Source organism: Notolabrus celidotus, chromosome 3 (assembly GCF_009762535.1).
Source record: "Notolabrus celidotus isolate fNotCel1 chromosome 3, fNotCel1.pri, whole genome shotgun sequence".
Classification (NCBI taxonomy): domain Eukaryota; kingdom Metazoa; phylum Chordata; class Actinopteri; order Labriformes; family Labridae; genus Notolabrus; species Notolabrus celidotus.
In genome coordinates, this window is record NC_048274.1 from 21,375,833 (window position 1) to 21,399,300 (window position 23,468).

At 38.9% G+C, this 23,468-nt stretch overlaps 1 protein-coding gene across 1 annotated transcript; it reads right to left on the reverse strand.

Annotated features, from left to right (window-relative positions):
- Window positions 1-7,064: 7,064 nt before the first annotated feature.
- dusp22a (dual specificity phosphatase 22a) lies at window positions 7,065-22,351 on the reverse strand. Its single transcript, XM_034679726.1, has 8 exons — window positions 22,268-22,351; window positions 22,030-22,152; window positions 19,785-19,818; window positions 19,106-19,188; window positions 18,498-18,547; window positions 14,097-14,171; window positions 12,965-13,136; window positions 7,065-9,173 (listed from the first exon to the last, which is right to left on the reverse strand). The coding sequence occupies exons 2-8, from the start codon at window positions 22,048-22,050 to the stop codon at window positions 8,982-8,984; spliced, it is 627 nt and encodes a 208-aa protein (XP_034535617.1). The 5' UTR covers window positions 22,051-22,152; window positions 22,268-22,351; the 3' UTR covers window positions 7,065-8,981.
- Window positions 22,352-23,468: the final 1,117 nt, after the last annotated feature.

Consider the following 23,468-nt stretch of genomic DNA (forward strand, 5'->3'; position numbering starts at 1 on the left):
CTCAAGCCTCATCAGGTTGGATTGGGAGCATCTATATACAGCTTTTCTGGTCTCTCCAGAGATGTTCAGTTGGTTTAGAGTCCAGACTCTGGCTTGGCTTCTTCTCCTGAGGCCACTCTTTTGTTATCTTGGCTGTGTGCTTTGGTCTGAAGTCAATCCTCATTTCATACCAGATAACCTTGTTTCTCATGGTCTGAGAGTCCTAGAGGTGAATTAGGCAAACTCTGTGCAGTTTGTCTGGCTACTCTACCATTAAGGCCTGATTGGTGGAGTGCTGCAGAGATGGTTCACCCTCTGAAAGCTCCTCTGAGAGGTGGAGCCTGGACCTCTGTCTGAGTGACCATGGGGTTCTTGGTCACAACCCTGACCAAAGCCCTTCTCCCCTGATTGCTAAGTTTGGCCAGACAGCCAGTTCTGGAAGGGTCCTTGTTGTAGTCAACTTCTTCCATTGCTGAATGATGGAGACCAATGAGCTCTTCTGCAACATCAATGCTGCATACATTTTTGGTCCCTTGAGGTCTATGAACAGTTTCTTTAACTTTATGGCTTGTCTTCTGCTCTGACATGTAGGGTCAGCTGTGGAACATTAGATAGACAGCTTTGTGCCTTTTCAAATCATGTCAAATAAATTGAATATACCATGGTAGAATCCAATCAACTTGTGGAAACATCTCAGAGATGATCAGTGAAAATAGGATGCAGCTGAGCTCAACTTAAGAGTATGATAGTAAAGGTTGTGGATGCTATTGTACATGTGATATTTTAGGTATTTTATTTTTTATACATTTACAAAAATGTATAAACAACTGTTTTCACTGTGTTATAATGGGGGTCTGATAAAATGAAAAGTCTATCTCTTTAAAATAAAAATGTGGACAAAGTAAGGGGGTCGGAATACTTTGCAGATGCACTGTAAGCAGTGGGACTATTGTAAAATAAATTCAATTTCAGCTTTAGGTGTTCCCATTTTGAAGAAATTAAAGAGAAACAAACTGTTAGCTTATGTTCTGTTAGACTGTAAGAAAGCAAGTGAACAACTTTTTTGTTCTCCATTTCAAAATAGTGGAAAAAAAGCAGTGAGCGTTTCATGGCATTTTCAGTTTGACATCTAATTTCCATGTTTTATGTCAGCACAAGGGAAAAATAATGATAGATCTGATTTGGATTTGTAAATCTAGGGAAAAGATCAATGCTTAACACACACCCGGTGTAACAGTTGTTATCTGTCATTATTACCAGGCTGTGTTAAAAACTGTTATTGATACTGATTAGTTGAAACCAGTGATTAATTCTCAACAGGAAAGGTAATGTTGAGGACATCCTGATCACACATCGCTCATTCTTATTTGCATAACCACCTGCTCACTTTACTTTATCCCTTACCTAAATATATGAGCAATATGACCTATCTACTGCACCTCTAAATGAAAATTATCCTGCAGTTCAATTAAATATGAATTTAATGTAATACTCTTTTTGACCATTACTTAACTCCAAGTTTATTTTGATCTCTGTTTTGTATGACTACCTCGTGTGAGGCAAGGCAAGGCAAGGCAAGGCAAGGCAGCTTTATTTGTATAGCGCATTTCATACACGAGGGCAACTCAATGTGCTTTACATTAACACATTAAAAGCATTGGAGACATTCAGACAAGCATAAAAGAACATAATTAAAATGACAAATATGATAAAACAGAAAAGAAAAGGAAAATTAGAAATATATTAAAAATTACATTAAAATTTTAATTTAAAGTGGGTTAAAATAATCTAAGATAGGAAGGCAGAGGTAAATAAAAAAGTCTTAATCTTTGATTTAAAAGAGGTGAGAGTTTGAGCAGACCTACAGCTTTCAGGGAGCTTGTTCCAGATATGTGGTGCATAATGACTAAACACTGCTTCACCATGTTTCGTTCTGACTCTAGGAACTGAAAGCAGACCAGTACCTGATGACCTCAGAGGTCGAGGTGGTTCATAAAGTAGTAGCAGATCAGCAATGTATTTTGGGCCTAAACCATTCAGTGCTTTATAAACCATCAGCAGGATTTTAAAGTCTATTCTCTGACAGACAGGAAGCCAGTGTAGAGATCTAAGAACTGGAGTAATGTGGTCTACTTTTTTGGTCCTTGTTAGGACTCGAGCAGCAGCATTCTGTATGAGCTGCAGCCGTCTGATGGACTTTTTAGGGAGTCCTGTAAAGACCCCGTTACAGTAGTCTAGTCTGCTAAAGATAAATGCATGGACGAGTTTTTCTGCATCCTGCTGAGACATAAGTCCTTTAATCCTTGATATATTCTTAAGGTGATAGTAGGCTGACTTTGTAATTGTCTTAATGTGGCTGCTGAAATTAAGGTCTGAGTCTATGACTACACCAAGGTTTCTGGCTTGGTTTGAACATTTCATCATTGCAGATTGGAGCTGAGCAGTAACCTTTAACCTTTCTTCCTTGGCTCCAAAAACAATCATTTCAGTTTTTCTTTGTTTAACTGAAGAAAGTTCTGGCTCGTCCAGTCATTGATTTGTTCAATGCATTTACTCAGTGTTTGTATGGGACTATAATCCCCTGGTGATATGGTGATGTAAATGTGTGTGTCATCTGCATAGCTATGGTATTTTATTTGGTTGTTTCTTATTATCTGACCTAAGGGGAGCATGTAGATGTTGAATAGTAGAGGCCCCAGAATGGATCCTTGAGGTACTCCACATACGATTTTCATCCGCTCAGATGTGTATTTACCTATAGACACAAAATAGTCCCGGTCATTTAAATAGGACTTAAGCCAATTTAGTACTGCACCAGAGATTCCCACCCAGTTTTCAAGTCTGTCCAGTAGTATCTTGTGGTCAACTGTGTCAAAAGCAGCACTGAGATCAAGTGATACCAAAACTGAGATTTTGCCGTTGTCTGTGTTTAAATGAATATCATTGAGGACCTTGACTAGAGCGGTCTCTGTGCTGTGATGTGATCGGAATCCTGATTGGAAGACATCAAAACAGTCATTTATCATTAGATAATTGTTCAGTTGTTGAAAAACAGCTTTTTCAATAATTTTACTTAAAAAAGGGAGGTTTGATATCGGCCTATAGTTGTTCATTTCTGATGCATCTAAATTGTTCTTCTTCAGGAGGGGTTTAATTACTGCTGTTTTCATGGCCTGGGGGAAGACACCTGTAAGAAGAGACATGTTGACAATTTGAAGCAGATCCGAGGTCATGCAGTCTGAAACCTTTTTGAAAAATGGTGATGGTAGAATGTCAAGGCAGCAGGATGAGGATTTCAAATGCTGTATTATATCTTGTAGGTTTTTGTAATTTATTGGATTAAATTGTGTCATAGTGATTGAGTTGTTTTTTGGTGGACACACAGATAACACATTCCCAGTACCTCGTACAGTAGTGCTGACTGCTTGTCTGATTTTCTGAATTTTGGCGGTGAAGAAGAATGCAAATTCATTGCAGGCCTTGGTAGATAAGTGTTCAGAGGCCACTGGCACAGGGGGGTTTGTTAGCCTGTCGACTGTAGCAAACAGGGCGCGTGCATTATCTTTGTTTTTGGAGATAATGTCTGAGAAGAAGGTCTGCCTTGACTTTTTCAGTTCTAGATTAAACATGTGAGTCTTTCTTTATAAATGTCATAATGAACCTGAAGCTTTGTTTTACGCCACCTGCGCTCAGCTTTTCGACATTCCTTTTTTTCATGTTTGACCTGCATGGTATTCCTCCAAGGCGATTTTTTCTTATTGGAGACCACTTTTAATTTAGTTGGTGCAATGGAATCAATAATGTTTGTAATTTTTAAAGTGAAATCTTCTACAAGTTCATTTGCAGAGAACCTAGAGAGGGGGGTTATGGAAGAGAAAGCCTGAATAAATATATCACTGGTACTTTCAGTAATGTAACGTTTTGAGATAACCTCAGTTTGAACATTAGTGTTCACAGATAAATCACTTTCAAAGAAAACACAGCAGTGATCAGAGAGAGCAACATCAGATACCAGAACCTTGGAAATGTTTAGACCCTTGGAGATAACCAAGTCTAGGATGTGGCCCCTGTTGTGTGTGGGCTGCGTCACATGCTGAGTGAGTCCAAAGTTGTCAAGGACATAACACAGTTCTTCAGTCACTCTGTCCTCAGGTTTGTCAACATGGATGTTAAAATCACCAACAATTAAAACAGAATCAAAGTCAGTGCAGATAAGAGACAGTAGTTCAACAAGGTTATCAAAGAAATCAGTACAGTATTTAGGTGGTCTGTAAATATTAAGAAATATAGACCGAGAGGATGTATTTAACTGAAGAGCCACATATTCAAAAGAAGTGAAATTTCCATAAAACACCTGCTTGCATTTGAATAACTCATTAAAAATTATACTAACACCTCCTCCTTTTTTATGCGTTCTAGTCTCACTCACAAAAGAGAAGTTTGGAGGGCATGATTCAATGTGCACAGCTGCACTGTTATCTTGGTCTAACCAAGTCTCTGTTAAAAACATAAAATTAAGATTGTGTTTAATAATAAAATCATTTATTAAAAAAGATTTGCCTCCCAGAGACCTGATATTTAATAAAGCTAAGTTTAGTGAGTTAAAACCAGTTGTGTTATTTTTTACAGCTGTTTGTGGCTGACGAGGAAGTGGAGCTAAATTTAATAAGTTGGCAGATTTAGTCGAGTATCTTCTGTTTCTTAGCAGATTTACCCTTTTTCTATTTCCTGCCAACAGAGGAATTGAGGAGGCTACCTGAATTCCACAGGGCCCCGGCTTTTCCTGGTTGAAAACATTAATGATATCAGCTTTGAAGCCTGGACCCGGCCCATATCAGTTAGAATTGTTATGATGATGATGATTCTGAGGAGGTGAAGGGGCTTTGTGAAGTTTCTGTGATGGTGGTTTCGGGCACGGTGGTGGGCTGGGGGCTGGGCGATGGGGTAGATTTAGGGGAGAGAATATGGGATTTGGACGGGGTGTAAGCTTGATTCCAACATTGACAAGCTTTTTCATCTCATCCGTAAAATCCAGGAGGGGGGAGGAGGGAGAGAGAGTGACTGGAGAGGGCGGGGAGTTGGCTGGTGTTTGGGGTGGTGAAGAATAGAAATCTCCTCCTGTTGGGAGTGGAGGCCACTCCTCTTGTTGGGGGGTGGAAGATGGCCGCAGTGGAGGCCACTCCTCTTGTTGGGGGGGTGAAGATGGCCGCAGTGGAGGCCACTCCTCTTGTTGGGGGGTGGAAGATGGCCGCAGTGGAGGCCACTCCTCTTGTTGGGGGGGTGAAGATGGCCGCAATCTAGGACGCTCCTCTCGTTGGGGGGTTGAAGTTGGCGGCACTGGAGGACGCTCCTCTTGGGGGGGTGAAGGTGGCGGCGATGAAGACTCCTCCTGGCTCAGCGATCTCAGTCGTTTTCCTCCAGAATGTGGTCTTATCTTCTGTTTTGTTTTGTCTTGTCTCTTGTCCTTGGCCAGGGAAGCTGGTGTGTGATACACAGAGTAAAATAGGTTGGAAGTGAACAATCTTACTCCTGACTTGTTGAGGCAAAATCCATCTGCCTTAAAAAGGTGTCTGCGTTCCCAGAAAATATTAAAATTGTCAATAAAGTTCACTGATTGAGCAGCACATGTAGCTTTGAGCCATTTGTTCAAAATCAACAGCCTGCTGAATCTCTCGTCCCCTCTTCGGACAGTCGGTAGAGGGCCACTGATAAACACCACAGTATCAACAGATCTGACTTTGCGCAGCAGATCAGTAAAATCTTGTTTCAATAACTCAGATTGTTGCTTCACAACATCCAAGGCCCCAGTGTGAAGAATGAGTGATTTCACCGTTGTGTGGTCAGCAACAATGTCCAGAATTTTGTCTGAAATGTCAGAGACCGAATCGTTGGTGAAGCAGAGGACTTTGGTGTTTCTCTTGCCACAGAGGCTACTGACCTCTTTCACGGCACCATCGCCCACGATCAGTGTTTCAGGCCCAGTCGTCAGCTCCCTCTGCGGCCTTTTGCTTATAGATTTGGTCTCGTACCTTCCCTTGGTCTTCGAGGACACAGGGTTTCTCAGGTCCTGGGATGGAGAGTCAGGATCTTGTGAAAGTGGTGCAAATCTGTTCTCTAAATGTATCTTTGTTTCTTCTACAGGTTTGCTCTTACTAGTAGTTTTTACTGCTGTCCATGGCTGTTTCCTCCTTGGTAGGGGGGTTGAGGCGGCACTCCTTCTGGATGAGAGTGCAGGCCAGCCAGTCGCATCAGAAATCTCAGGGCGCTTGGCTCTGCCTGTTATCCGTTCTCTCATGTCCGTGGGAAACGTTTTATCTTTAGGCCTAGCGCCAAGAGTGTTCCAGCTGGTCCCAACTGCACAGTCCTCCTGTTTTGGAGTGTCATTGTTTGGGCTAACTAGCCGTGTGTTAGCAGGTACATGTCTGCTGCTCTGACCCCATGGAAGAGTGGTGTCATTCCCGCATAGTCCATTCACTTCCACATTCACTTCTATCCGATGCATCTTTGTTTCCAGCACAGCAATTTTCTGAAGGATCTTCTGAAAATCGTCCACAGTGAAAGGAGGCATTTTGGTTCCAGTTAGCTTAGCTGCTAACAGGCTTTTGCCGATCAGTAGGCCACGTTTGCAGTTTCGATAAAATGTCGAGATAAGGCAGTTGTTTACTTTGTCGACAGTAAATTATAGTCCCAGTGGTTTCTAAGTATCCTGGAGTGACTGCTTGTAGTCTCTCAGTGAAGAAAAAAGAGTTAAAATGAAAAGAATGCAAGCATAAGCAAGAGCAAGCAAAAAAGCGTCTGCACTCCTCAAGAGCAGGAAGTTGTTATAATTTAGCTTCATAGTTATGAATGAAAAAGGTCTTCCTGTTGTATATGCAAAATTTCTGTGTAGCACAATTACACGACTATTAGTTATTGGGAAAATATTCGAAATTAAACTTCAAACTTGTGTCAAAGTGTATTTCTGTAAATTCTTGGGATATGTATTCAAGTAGATAGATGTACACAGCTTTGATTAAGCTGCACACATGTATTTTCTATTTAAGTGACATAAGTAGATCTGCTGAGCAAAACCAGGACACATACTGTAGTGTTGATAGTAGACATTTATTAGCATTTCCATTTTTTTTGTAATCACCTAATTTTATTATAAAACACAAACAACATAAAGAAAACACTATAAATATGCAATTCAAACAACTAACTGAACCCATGGACACAATCACCTTATAGTCATCCTTTTCAAAATAAAAACATAAATCTGAGCTTCAGTAAAATCAGGAAGACTTGAGCATTATAGGACTGCAGAGATCCTTCATGTGTAGTTATAGTTTTACTCTGCCACACGTCAGATTGATTACATGATTTCACCTGTGATGTTTTACTTAAAGGAACATTTTGCTTATGTTGTAAAGTTCTCTTTACAAATGTCATGGATGTGCACCATTGAACCTTCTACTTTGGGGGTCTAAGAGCAGATAAGGCTTATCTGAAATCATGAGATAACTCAACAGGTTTTTGTTGGCTGGTATATAGATGTAAGGAGCTGACACACCCAGTGCAAGGCTTTCCCTTACCAGCTACATGCCCATAGTAGCAGATATCAGGTCACTATGTTTGTGTGTGGATTGTTGGTGCTTGATTCTGTTGTAGACAGGTAAAGTAAATAGTGCGCAGAGCCAGTATACAACTGGGTGTAAACATACAGTTTACTCCTTGGGCAGTGATGTGCAAAAGTGATACATTTATCTTATCGTAACACGTTTCAGTGGCGAGTGTAGCTGCTATAAAACAGTGACTAGAGCTGCAAAGATCAACCTATGATCTTGTTCAATCAAGCAGTCAATCAAAAGAAAATGTACTGTCTTCTACTTTGAGAATTCACAATTGTTTGAGTTATTTTTTATGTACAAATGTCAAACATGTGCTAGTTCCATTTTTGAGTTACAAAGAGTTGTGGCTTTTATTTGTCATTTATGAAGGTTTTGCATCATTGTTTTTGAAAGTGAGAATTTTAATAAATCTCAACATCTCGATAACTTGAGGCAAAATGTTCCTTTAAGTCATCTGTTAGTCGTGTCTTTAAGGCCACCGAGCTGAACATTGCAGGTGTAAGAAGTCCACATGGAAGTGTAGTTTATTCGTTATGGCTAAGGTGCAGAGGTGTTAAGAGTAAGGCGTCTGTGAGCACCGAGACCCCTGTTGTGGCTTTCTTTAGTTAAGGAAGCATGGGCGGTACTAGTAGTGGAGAAGAGTCTGTAGCTCAATTCTAAATCAACCCCAAGTGGCAGTCCCCAGTGATAAATAATGAAGTGCAAAAAAAAAAAACTGCAGTTCCTTCAATGTCCACTTGAGGCTGGCTGCAAAAGCCAAGGAACCCCCCTCAGGACTCAAGTTAAAATGTGCAACTTCACAGCAGGAAAAAACATGTTTACAGATAGTTGCAAAAAAACTGCTAGTGGTATGTAGCTAATGTATTTAATCGTTCATACAATACGGGGGATGATTATGTTATAATGCATCCATTAAGATGATATAAAGGCTGAGACTCATGCATAAGTTTGCATATTTAGAGGCACAGCTGAGTTGACTGACAGGTTGGGAGCTGTAAGCCAGGAGGCTAAAAGCCTGCCTTAGCTCCACTGATTTGCCTGGTTGATCATAAACTCAGGTTGAGTCAGCACTTCCAGTATGGCACCCACCATCATGGGGCTTCAAAATGTCTCTTCAGAAAACAATGGGTGAAGCCGCAGAGACTGTGTCCCTGTCTTAAACAGTCCTTGATCAACCCTCAGTCCTTTAAAGCAACTACATAGATGCAAATTAGGTATAAACCATATGCTTGGCTTTCAAAGTGGAGTTATTTTATTCTACGCTTTCAAAGTTTTACAAAAGCCTTACAGTTTGTAACAACTTTGGGTTGATTTGAAATTGAGTACAGAGTATAACTACTGCCATAGAAAGACAGTTTTTGGCAGGACTTTAGCACAAGCTGATGCCGTGTTTCAGCTGCTGCTTTCAGGACCATCATGATCGGACGGCAGAGCACAGACACCTACACCCTGATTTATCCAGCGGTTGTCTCCCCCTCTCCTCTGGCTCTCCTGTTGCTCCATGTACTGGCTCAGAAGGGCCCCCACCTGCTCCTGGTCATTAAAGGGACTGGGACGGAAACTGGACCGTAACCAGGCTTGATACTGGAAAGGAAAATGGGACACAAACAACTTATTAATGTAATTTTTTAAAGATCAAATTACATAACTACATTTAACCCTCCTGTTATGTTCGTTTCTCTGGAACAGCAATAATGTTCGCATATTCAATTATCCAAAAGTGTCAGAACCCCGAAGATTCACAATACACATTTTTTTTAATCAATTTTTTAACTCCATTAGTAACCATTTAAATCAATATTTAGTCCATTGGTGTTCTTTAATTCTCACAGATCATGGTTCAATGCGGATAACTCACTCGTTTTATCATTTAAATTCATGTTGAAACTTTTTTAATGTACGTTGGAAAGCCCTGAATATAAATACAATTGTTTTACATGACATAGATTTTTGTTTATTTTATTTTACCTTTGAATTTTTGTTGATAAATTAACATGACACCTCTTCTGCCACATGCTGCCCATGCATTTAGCTGGTTTGGAAGGCATATATTGCCTAAAATAGACTTTAAAAATGGTCAATTTGACCCGCAACATAACAGGAGGGTTAATACCTGACATAAAATACACTGTGTATGGTACACAGTACCCAAATGATATGACTGGGAACAGTGGTGTAGATAATGAATGGATGGAGAGTACAGAGTATAACTCATATGATAGGCACATTAATTTTTTTCTCAACAGCTTAAAATCAGAAAGTGCAATGTGCTGCTGGAAAAGTGCAGAGTCTTCAAACTGTGAGTTATAAAAATGTATCTAGTTTATGCAGCCTTATAGCCACAACTACTAAAGCTGTTTGTATTCAATTCAACATAAAACAATAATGTAGTTGTCTATGAAAATAGCACACCTTGGCTTTCATAAGCTTGGATTAAACCTGAGAAAGTAAGTAAGAAGAATCAAAGCAGGACAAAGCGGTCTTATTTCTAAGCAACAGTTGTCTCCCTGCAGACACGCCTGTGTACACCATCACCTGAGATTCAGGATTTCCCCTTAACTCTTCTTGCATTTCCAGGTAAGTCTGAGGAACAATTCTTCTATAAAGAAACAAAAGTGAAATGTTTCTCAACTTTGAAATTCACAGAAGATAAAATCAGAATCTGTAAATCAACTTAGTGTAGATGTAGTGTGTGTGCCCCTCATGACAAGAGAAAGTCAAATAATAAATGTATGCTTTCTGAATGGATAGTTTAAAAGCCTGCTGGCCTTTGTCACACCACCAGGTGTTTCAATTTAATTTCAAAAACTAGAACAAAATGTTGCATCTGTTCTTTCCAGTGACGACTTTTTTTTTGTGACCACAGCAGTGGAATGGCAGTTTCTTAAATGGTGTCCAGGAATTCTGAGGAGTTTTGAACAATGCCTCATCTTTATGAAGTATAATGAAGTGAAAGTCACTGTGATTGTATCATATTAATCTTCCTAAAATTAGTATTGATTGAATCAGTCCAGCACTAGCTCTAATAATAAATTTATACTGAGAAGGTACAGTAGAAAGATGACACATCAATCAGTAGTACAGTATAAAGATAACACATCAAAGAGTAGTCTGATAGCAGGAGTTGTGCAAGATTCTGATGAATGTACCATGTGTCAAAAAGAAAATGAAACTACTTGAAGTAGCAAAGTTCTTTCTAATAATAAAAAAGTGGATTTTGATGTATTTAGAAAGAAGTTACACTGAAATTTGATGTGTAAGGTGGTCCTCAGCAGTAAAACAGTTCTCTATTAATGTGACTCAGCCCAGTCTGAGTAATTTAGGGCTGTAGTTTTCATACAAAGCTCTGGAAAAATACAGATATTGACTGAAAAGTTGTGATTTATTTTCTTTAAACAGGCACTTCTGGGGTGTAAATTTCCCGCCTTGTTGTTGTGATGCTGCTGCAGTAAACAAAGCTGTTAGGCAGCCGTAGGAACTCTTTTGTTCTCGAAAGGATTCCTTACTTTCTATCTGAGGCTGGTGTGGGAAAAGCACAAATACAAAAACCCATTTCCCCTTAAATCCTCGAAATCAGTACAATATCTACAAGCATTTAGCATTTATTTTTTTCAGTCATGTTGTGTTGCAACATGCTGACAGTAATGCTTAACACGTGATGAGCAGTGCCAAGCTAATGCAATCGCAGCAAACCCCCCCGCAGTTCCCCTTATCTAGCTAGAGGCTGTGTCCGAGTCATTGTAAGGGAATCACACGCTAGTTGTCTTCACCTAAAATGATGCAAAACAGCAGGAACATACAGTGTCACAGAAAATGGACCAATGCTGTGGAGATGATGGATCAAAATCAAACCCAAACAGAAATACTCTCACTTCCTTAACCCTCCTGTTATGTTGTGGGTCAAATTGACCCTTTTTAAAGTCTCTTTTAGGCAGCATATGCCTTCCAAACCAGCTAAATGCAGCATACAAATCTGGGCAGCATGTGACAGAAGAGGTGTCATTTTAATTTATCAACATCACTCCATAAAAAATTGAAAAAGTACAATAAAATAAACAAAAATCTATGTCATGTAAAACTATTGTATTTATATTTAGTGCTTTCCAATGTATATTAATTAATTTACTTATTAATCCAATTTATATTATTTCATTCATATTTATATCTTGTTTTATTTCTTCTTTCTAGGAATATTTTGACTTTTTCATTCTGTATATTAGAGCATTTTGTAACAACTGAATTCTCCCCAAGATAAATAAAGTATTTCTGATTCTGATTTTGATTAAAAAAAGTTTTAACATGAATTTTTAATGAAAAACGAGTGAGTTATCCACATATAACCATGATCTGCGAGAATTAAAAAAAACAATGGACCAAATCTGGATTTAAATGGTTAGTAATGGTGTTAAAAATCAAATTAAAAAAAAATGTGTCTTTGGATTTTTTGGGGTTCCGACACTTTTGGATAATTGAATATGCCCCGGGTCAAATTGACCCAGGAACATTATTGTTGATCCAGAGAAAGGAACATAACAGGAAGGTTAAATGTAAACATGTAATGCAATTCTGGTTAAAAGCTTGCTCCAGCATTTTACCAGATTAACCAGATTAGGCATAAAACCATTATGTTCAAATATTTACATATAATAAGTTATTTCACTGTATAGAGTGGAAGTATTCCAACATTAAATATGAGGCGTATTTAGTCTACATCTGAAAAAGTGAATCTTGATTTATTTAAACTAAAATGCTATTTATAAAATTATGTAAAACCAATAAAGGTACAGTATTTAAACATTTAAATAGATTGTGCGGTTTGCATACTAAGAGGACGCTGCCTTTTTAATGTGCATCAGAGAAGGACACTCAAAAGTTCTGAAAAGCCATCATGTGGATGATTTACTTTAAAACAAAGCCTGGCTGTTTATTTAGCCCATCAGGCATAAAAAAATAAAAACAATTACACACACAATGCAGAGAGAGAGAGATATATAACCACCCTGAGATATTCCACTGCAGCTGTCAAGTATATGGTGTTCCATGACAACAAGAGAGCCACAGTTAACGGCTGACAGGTTAACCACTGAGTGATGGTTTAACGTGTCATCTCCTGTCAGTTCCTGTGCATGTCTAACGTGGACATGGACGTGGATTTGAATCACCACCAACAGGACATAACACACACAAATGTTGACAGGGGGCTAGAGTATCATTGAGATACTGCTAGGAAAATGCCAGTTTAGAAAAAATGAATACAATTTGATGAGTTATAAAACCAAAGTTTGTAAGGAAACAGCCTAAGACCCAATGTGACTTTGACAAACTGTAAGGAGAGTGTGTGCATTTATTGTGTCCCTGTTCCTTCTTGTGTTCACCTCTGAAACTTGTGTCGCCTGGTAGTCCTGTAGCTGCTGCTGGAAGCCATAGTTTGGGCCGACAAAGGAGCGAACAGCCTTGACTGCAGACAGACACTCCTCCCAGCTGTAGTGGGTGACAGTCATCAGGTAGGCCACCACCATGGTGGTGCTGCGGGACACGCCTGCAAGGCTGAAGCAAAGCACTCAGGCACTCAGGTCATTTTCATAAAGAGTCTCCATTAATTAATGCCTTATTTATACCTAAGTGCATTGCATTGATTTATCGAAATCAAATTGAATAAGCTCAGTTTGATGCGAAACTGTGATTTTTTATACTGTTGCGTCACGTAAAGTTTGTCCAGTTTCTTCTTCAACTCTGTTATAACATAACACAACAAAACTGGATAAGGTGGTCTTGGGCCGAGGTGGACTTTCTGATTGATGTACTTAACCTGTAGCACCTGTTACACTTGACATTTTGCACAGAACTAACATTGTAGCATGTATTCATGGTGCAATTAATATTCACATAGAAATATCAATGCTCTGGATATCCTATCAATCAGTACTGCACTTGTGCTGATGAGAAGCCAGCGGGTTGAAATATGGATAAAACTACATGATATAACACAATGAAAAATAAATAACACTAAGAAATTGGAAACATTAATATGCAACAATAGAATGAATGAGAAATGACATGGGTTAAATGACAATATGTCAACACCTCCTTTTGCAGAATGGAACAGATGAATAGCTGCATATAGTAAACAGTGTTCTGATATTTTGTCATGTCTCATCCCATTGATAAGGTATTTATAACAATACTACATCGTTAAAATACATTAAGAATTGTGTTGCCACATAACAAAACTTTATATTAAAAATATGACAGTGTCTTGTTTAAATGGGAAAAGCATTTAATTATAAAAGAAATTTGAGGTTATATAGTTATACTGCATAATAGAACTGTGCTTGCACTGTTTAAGTGTTGGGTCATGAGTGAAAACATGCTTTACATAATCCAACACTTTAACAGAAGTGTTCTTTCAGGCTTTGAGCCATGGCCTAGGGAACATCAGTGGACAAAGTGAACATGACATGACCCCAACAAGTGTTAGAGTGTTAAAGCTGTAACTTTACAACTTACCAGTGTACAAGACAAGATCCACCATTCAGGCGACATTCATGGATGAAGCTAATGCATTCTTTAAAATGCTGTAATCTGAAAAGAAAGCACAAGAACTTACTATATTACTTATTACTTTCAAATCTGACTGATCTGATTCAATAGAGGTTTCAGTGGGTTTTTTTATACCAAAAATATAAAAACAAATGTTTAGACTCAGAAATAATGGTTCATTCAGGACAATAGTTTTTGTTTAAAGTAAGGTACAGTGGTATCAGGTTTGTAAAGCTAAAAATAAGTCACTCATAACAGGATCTGAAAAAAGACACCTGAACTGAAACTCCTGTTATGAGGCCCTACATTGGTGCTGTAACTGAAAACAAGATGTTTGGATTTTGACTGTAGAAACTCCAAGTAATTCTCATCAGAGAGAAGGATCAGAATGTATTAGGTGGTTTTGACTGATTTTGTTCATTCTTGACCAGATTTATCTCTGTCAAGGAGTATGTTTTTTTTTCATTCCAACCGGTCATGTGAGAAAAAAAGTTGGACTGGCTCAAACAGAGAGTCTGTGGTAGACCAGAACACAGACAGCAGGGACAGACAAGGGAAGTAACTGGCCTCGATTTTGTCAATCTGCAAAATGTCTTCAGTTTCCTGCATTCATTTATTATTCAGTGTCTAAAAATGATCAAGTGAATATTTTTAACTTTACAACTTAAATATTGCACACACTTAATTTCCTACTTTATGTTGAACAATTGAATATGTGTGGGACTCTTAAACTATGAAAGCCAACTGAAGACTAAAATTGAATGTGTATCTCATCCCAAAACAAAAGAAACCCTGGTTATAACATGAGCTTACACACCCTCAGAGTGTGAGCCTCCTCTGAAATAAAAGGGAAGACAAAACAGCTCAGCGCAATGCAACTGCTCCTCAAATATCCTACTTTGGTCACTGTCAGGAAACACTGATGGGGCTTTGCATAATCGAGCAGTGTATGGCTGATAGCAGTGTCTCCTGAGGAGCAGATGCTGGTTACTCAATAGCAGACAGAATAACAGACAGAGGCTAAAATAGATTGACGGCTACTTTTCTTTTTTCTCCTTCTTGAGATCCTAACTACTGTTCAAAAGATGTCTCCTCAGCACTTTGGTCTGTCTTCCTAGCACAGAGGTTTCCGTTGTTCTTGTTTAATATGCAGAAAATTACCTTGTGACAAACACTTGAGGTTATAACCCGCAGTGAATAAAGAGGATAGTACGGAAACAAAATACGTTTTAGCAGATCTTTGGTTCGTAAGTGAATTTCCTCATTGTGGGATGAATAAAGAAGTATCTTATCTCTATCTCTTATCAGTACAAATGAGAAATCATCCATAGCACAAAATAACATCTTATTAATAACCAAAGTGCATCACAGTGGACAAGCTCCTCACATGATCGCACATCTCATTTTGGAAATGTTTGATGCAAATTAGTTATCACCTTCATGGTCAGTGCACAGTGTGCATTTATATTGTAACAGCTTTGTCATGTGAATGTTTACTAAAGGGGAATCCCTGATCCTCCACACGCATAAGAATGTGCATGTTATCTATCAACACCAACATGTAAGACAACTCCATCTCAATATATATTTTTTAACATAATCAGCAATAGTGGCATGATGCACTAGCAGGTTGTTACGCAAAATGAACATTTGTTTAGCAACTTTTTACCCACTGCTTGTCTGACAATAACAAGAATGGATGTAAGTGAGGCTTGCATTTTGAACCCCATTTAGAAAAGTTTAGATGTTGGGTCAAATCTTGATAAAAAACCGATTTGAATGATTTGGAAATCATTTAAACCCTGTATATAACTCAAAATAATGGGGAAAAACATAACAAATGTTGAAACTGAAAAATTTTGTTTTTAATGAAAAATATATGCTCATTTTAAATTTGATGCCAGCGATACATTTCAACAAATTGAAACAGGGACAACAAAACGCTGACAATGATGTGTATATGCATTTAAAAAGACCTGGAGGAAAATCTCCAAACTAATTAGGTCGATTTGGCAAATAGTTCAAAATGTCAGAATTATGTTCCTCAGTGTAAAATTGCCAAGAATGTGGGGGTTTTCATTGTATCATTAACAGATTCAGAGAATCTGGAGAAATCTTTGTACCAAAGGGACAAGACTGAAAAAAAAAACCAATACTGGGTGGCCACGTGGTTTGGGACCTCAGGCAGTACTGCATTCAAAGCAGTCATGACTCTGTAGTGGAAATCCCAGCATGGGCTCAGAATCCATTCCGAAACCTACCTGAGAACACAGTTTTCCGCTGCATCCACAAATGTGGGAAAAAACTGTACCATGCAAAGAGGAAAAAATATATAAACATGATCCAAACATTGGTGACTTCTCTGGGCCCAGAAACATCTATTTAAGATGGACTGAGTTAAAAAACTGTGGTCTGACAATCAGAATTGGACATTAGGAAATCACGGACACTGCACCATCCACTCTAAAGAGAAGAGTTACCACCTTGCCTTTTTTTTTTTACTACAGTTCAAAGCCAGTATCTGCTGCCATCCAGACGGTACATTTTTCAGGAATGACCTAGCATGTTTGAGTAAGAAAATGCCAACCATATTCTGCAAGAATTACAACAGCATGGCTCTGAAGTAGAAGTGGCCTGTCTGTAGTCCTGACAAATCTCCCTTTGAAACCATTTGGTGCATCAATACCTAATGTACCACAAAGAAAAATACCATAAAAAAGACCCCAAACTTTTGAGCAGCTGAAATCCTCTTTCAGTCAAGAATGGGACAACATTTCACTTTCAAAACTCCATAAACTTGTCTCCTCAGTTCCCCAAATTTGACAGTGTTTTTCAACACAATAGTAGACATGCCCTTTTTTTTTTTTTACAGAGCATCCCAACTGAAGTTAAGTCATCTTTGTCATACTTTCTTGTTGAGGCAAATGATAGAGCCTGTTGAGACCACAACTGTGATTTGAGGTCATTCAAATTGAACTTGACTCCCTGAAATTCACCTGGGCATTTATACATAAGAGCTTTAGAGAAGTCTAGGGTTTTGCAACAACTTTAAACAGCGACAGTAGCTCCAAATAACAGACCCTACATGATTGATGGGCCTTACACGTGTGAGGGCCCATCAGATCTGTCCAAAGGGGATCCCTCCCTGGTGGTGAGCATGCTTGGGCATCAGTGGGCCTCACCATTCCTGTCAGGCAGAGCAGTGATTGTGACAGAGGGGTTTATTAAAGTCCTGGGTGGTCGGGGCCCAACAGCCAGATGTCACACTGAGGTTTCCTTCCTCTGCTGCCTGAGGGAAGGACACTTGATTGCAACAGTGGAGGTAAAGACACCGCCAAACCAACCCAACCCAACCCAACCCAACCCAACTCAATCAGCAACATCCAACAAAACTCTAAATCTCAACTCTCATTTAGTTGCATTGTATCCTTTGTTTCTTGTTTGCAAAGTCAAGCAGCAAGAGTTTTTCTTCAGATGTAAGAGGACTTCAAAGTCTGCAGAAAACAAAGTTGGCCAAAGACTACTGGATTCACACATGGTCAACTCTCCCAAGTCAGGTACAAAAGAACAAAAACACAACTTGTGTATTTAGATGACACACTGGCAAAATGTAACCACTCTGTTAAGAGCCTCACAGAGAGTGTTGTATTGCATTGGAAATGTATGCAAACCTTCCACCTGTGTAGGAGCTCTTATCAACCAGCAGAAGGCACCATTGCAGCAACAATGACATTCCCTCACCAGTTCAAAAAAGACTGACATGACATTGCTCTTTTGCACTGATGCTCAAACTGCAACACAAGATTGATGCTTCTGATTTGTACCCTCAGACTGTATTTAATCAAACTTTGATCTAACTTGTGTTATATGGGGTTGAAAGCCCTGCACACAAATCCAGATGAATGTGATGACTAACATGTCATGCTAGCGGCTACTCCAACGGCGGAGGGACAGCTCATGCCTCTTACAACATCAGGTCTGAGCCTGATGAACAATGACACATTGAACACACTTACTCCATCTCTCTCTCTCTCTCTCTCTCTCTCTCTCTCTCTCTCTCTCTCTCTCTCTCTCTCTCTGCATGTTTTCCCATCTGACACACAGATATATAAACCGTAACAACAGTTAAAAAACAAAACAAAAGCAGTAGTTTAAAAAAAGATAATGCTCATTTGTTAAGAAATATAACAGGCCCTTTATTTGCAGGGTCTGCTTATCTACAAGCCATGAGATGGACTCAATAGACAAGTTATGGATTGGAACAGGGAACTACCTGTCACTTTGCCCTCTAAAGTTCAGTTTAAATCAAGGCATGTGTGTGTGTGTGTGTGTGTGTGTGTGTGTGTGTGTGTGTGTTTTTTCACTCACAGGTTCTGGCTCGAAGCATCAGCTGCATGAATACAAAGGTAAGTCATGTCCTGTAAAAGAGTTATGAAAAACAGTGAATGGTATGGAATTCTTATGAAACTTATGAAAGTCTTTCCATAACTCTTGTAATTTCTTTTTACACATATCAGAATGATTAAAATAATATATCAGGTAAGTTTTTTAAATTGAGCATCTGTCGCGCCACTTTTATGTGAACGCTGGGTTTGTCAGCCTTGTAATGTGAAGGAACTTTGGGACTAATTTAAGTCATTTGCCCTTTCATGCTAGATGAGTTTTAGCATTATGAAATGAATCATCTTCCTGTTAACGACAATATGAAGAAACTGACTTGCACTAGAATTTGCCTGACACATGACATGTTGAATATGCAGGTATTAACACAAAGGACAACAAGGCGCTTTGTAAATAATTCAAAAATCTTAATTCTGCATGTCAATCTCCCTTTCCAATCACAACACCACCCCCATCAGGCTGACTGGGCACATCACATCATTTTATGCATGGTCATACAAGAAAAAAAACTCCAGGTAAATTTTCCACAGGAAGTAAAGAAATATTGATATAGTTATCGTGGATTTTCCACTAACCTCAAACACGGGCTTGGCATTGTTATACACTGACAGGATGTGGGTAATGCCATTCTTTGAAAGACTTTCTCTGTTTTCTGCATCTGAGGACAGAGCGTCAGAAAATTCACATCAACGCTTCGCCCTAGCTCTTTTGTAAATTGCTGCAGAGACAAATCTCTATGCTGTTTACTAACCGGAATAACCATCTGATACTGTTGGGCATGTGATCACTCGCTCCTGTCACTTTATCTAATTTTAGCTGTTATGCTCATGCCGTCATGTGGAGCCATCATTGCTGTAGCTAAAGTTAGAAAGCTGAAAATGTCACATTAACTGGGAAGAGGTGGTTGCAGGACAGAGTGATAGCCGGCTGAGAGTCATTTCAGCATAATTTTCTAGATGAATTGTCCTTTGTCAACAACACATTTACATCTTCTTAATCTGAAAACTGAAATATGTTTAACAGAGACAGCTGTGTGCAGTGTTCAAATATCAAAATAAAGTAATATGTTTAAGAACAGAGATAGCTGATAGTTGCATTATTCTTTTATATCAATCCCAACGTCCCTCTTTCTATCATGCTATGACCTTTAGTGGTTGACATCTGCCCTTGGCACTGAAAGCCAAGCCTGACCGAGCTACACTGCAAGTATCGACTTCAAAAAACTTTAATGAGGTAACAACAGGATTTTCTTACCTCTTATGTTTCCAAGGTAAAGCCCATCAACAACCTGTGAAGCAGCATTCACAGACATGTTGAATTCAGGTTAGAAATTCATCACTGTCCAGCTTCAAAAACTTCACTGTCCCAGGTTAAACCAGATTGGATTTACGGCTTAAGGCTTAAGAACCAAGTTCCAGCAAAGGAAAGATTCCCTACAACCACCATACAAGGCCTGAAGCAACCATGCATGATTATCAGGACAAAGTGATGGGTGGAAAGCAGCCACTGAGTACTTCTCTGCAGCTTTACTATACCATGAGGCAGCAAATGTGTGCAGTCCAATGTCTTCCTGAGACAAATCAAAACGTACTGCATCTACCTCAAATTCAGACAACTCTTGTTAGACGTGTGCTACTAAAATAAATAATAATAATAAATAAAGGTTAAAAAAAATGCACCTTGTCTACTGAACTCTACCTGAGATGACCACATATTATCACGAATGATACCCCTAATTTGGTGGGGTTTTTTTGTGGTACTGGAGAAGACTGCTGTCTAACAAAAACTCTCCAAAAGTTTTTGAACTTGGTTCAGATCTGGTGACATTCAAGGCCATTGTTTTATTCACTTTCATAAACTATAAGCTGTGAAATGTATGAATGACCTCTTGAAGAGACCTCTCCAATCATGATAGAAATATATCATCATACTTTAGTAAGAGTTGATTACTCAAAAAAATGTTGTAGGTGAACCCAGACATTGCCTTCGAAATGCCCCAAAAGCAGAACAGATCCCCTAGATTTCCTCTCCTCTCTATGAGGATTAGGCATTTTATTTTAATTTCAATCTGCCATCTGTCTGTAAAAATGCAGAACAAACTTGAACAACATTACTATTTAACAATATGGTATTAACTAGTGCTGCATAATATATCTAAAATTCACCGTCATTGCAATATCAACATGCGCGATATACATATTGCAAAAGACTGCTTGAACTGCAATAAATTGTACTCTGTGCCATCATAAATTTACAGTCTGTGTGCCATGCATTCACCCTCTGCATGACAACGTATTTGGCCAATCAGATGGAGCCCTACTGCCTTGTATGCCCGCCCCCTACGCCCACAACGATAAATGTTAGTCAACGAATCGTTTTTTTCATGACGAAAACGAGACTATTACGAGCTAAAGATTATCACGGATAAAAAACTCAGACCAACGTATGTTTAATTTTCGTTAACAAGATGATGACGAGATGAAAACTTTAGTGGCGGATATTAAGAATTAATATTTTCCCCCGCTGTGTGTCTAATCTTTGGAAATAAAAGTGATGCATTCCTACATTTTTGTTTCGAAAAGCAGAACACGTTTTAAAAGGAGCATTAAGATGTTCTGCTAAGGTGATCAAGAAACTGTATCTGTAGCCATGCAACTAAGTTGGTTAATATAGCAGCTGTAGCCAGTTGAATTTTTTTCAATAAAACCATGTTGTTTGAATTGAAATAATGCTTCTCTTTTCCCCCCAGTGTCTGTATAAGCTACTCACTCTCTGGGGTCTATGTTGGCAGCAAATCCAAAGCAGAAATACATTAACACTGTATACTTAAGTATTTGTTTATTTATCGCAAGTCATATCGTCATCGCAATATTCAACAACGTTATCGCATATCGCATGTTTTCCTAATATAGTGCAGCCCTAGTATTAACCGTCAGATATTATTGTTTTCATGCCAAATTGCATAAACCATCACATCTCATAAGGTCAAAGGTCAGGGTGCTGGATGCCATTTCAGTTCCATGCTTTTGGGGGCTTCAGGTAGACGAATTCAGGATGTTTCAGGACAGTAAATATGCATATTTTGGTCCAGGGACAGTCTGTCAGCCCAAAGCAAGCTGCTTTGTCCAGTGAAATGATTTGCATCAAACTGCTATAACACAGCATGATCCTGTGTAAACAGTTAGCAATATTTTTAAATCACTGCCTCTATTAGTGGTTGCAGTAACCTTTCAGTGGCAGTAATACAATAATAACCTGGAAAGGTTTAGTCGTAGATGTCCATGTTACTAGGAGGCCAAATATTTGCTGCACTTTAAGCTTCTGCACTATAAATCCAATGTGCCCGTTTCACTTATTTTACATGTCCTATCATACAAGTGTGGGACTGAGCAAAACATGGGACGCGACTGATCCACACCTATATGAGCAGATGATTTCACCACAAGAAGCCACAGATAACAACATAAAGCCTGACAATTTTAAAAACTATAAGACCTACCTTATTCATTCCATTACCCATGATGACTCTAAATCAGTCTGCCACCGTCTACGTAAATTAATATGTGGAGCTCCTGCGATCCGTCAACATGGACTTTGGATCCCAAACGCGAAGCTGGACTGACTGACAAAACAGGGACAGACCCTTACTGAAGCCGCAATATGTGTCCTCTATTTATCAACATTATTAAGTTCCACTATCATTCTGAACAGTGATATTATCCATGCAGACTTATAACCTCGTCTCAGCTAAAATAACACGTCCCCGTCATGCTGTATCGTCTTCCGGATTGTTTTGACGTGAAATTACTGCAGCTGCGGCTCATCCGGTAAGTGACGTCACCGTACGATCAGCTGGTTTACCCCATACTTCACCTTCACACCATGGACGTGCAGACCATAGACTGTATATACAGATTGGCATCTGCACATGCATATTACGTGGGCATAGGGGCATAAGCATAACGTAGCTATTGTCTCATCCAGTTTGACACGTTAAAAAGATGACGCAGAACATCACTGAAGGGGACAAAGACGAAATCCCCCTTTAAGATCCAAATATCTACAGGGCTCACATACTTGTCAATGGTAATTGTAATCAGGGGTGTCACCAGGAATTCTGGGCCCCCTGAAAAATTATGTCAGTAGCCCCATCATCACAACGAACTAATGACTGAAATCTAAACTACGTATTGTTATTATCATTATTTATTTATTTTTACAATTTATCCTAATTTAACTGCACAATATTGATTGTCAAACTGTCCACCACTGTAAGCAAGATTATCTGAAGCCAAGTGACTTGTTGAATAACAAAAAGGGGGCATTATTTGGTTGAATCTAACCTCATGAAGTAAAATAAAACTCTAAAGCCTTACAGTTTACTTACAATCAGATTCAGCCACACTTGATGCTATGAAAATATGACGATACCCCACTTTTGGCATGAGACGTGCATCTCACAGAGCCAAGGCTCCCCCTTTTCCAGAACGAAATTCTGAATGTTTGTTTATTTATTCAGACAATTTTAGTTACCTTATTGCAGTTATAACAAAAAAAGAAAAGCGTAGTAGAAGACATTTTATTTCAGGCCCATGAATGGCCCCATTCCCCAATTGGGCCCTTGGTAGTCAGTCCCACTTTTCCCCCCACTACGACACCCCTGATTGTAAAACTATCATGACCAAAACAATGCAATTTTTGTCAACAATGCTATACAATCCAAATATTTTTTTACTACAATAAGACATTTACAATGTCAAATCAGAAAACGCTGTTATCAATCTATAGTTTATTAGTGCGCAGATAAGATTGCATTGAATTTACATTTATAGTTGAAATTATGAAGAACATAACCTGCTGTGGTAAAATGATTGTGCTTCCCAAAATAAATGTATGGTCCTCAAACATCAAATCACTGCAAAGTAGATTTTCCATATA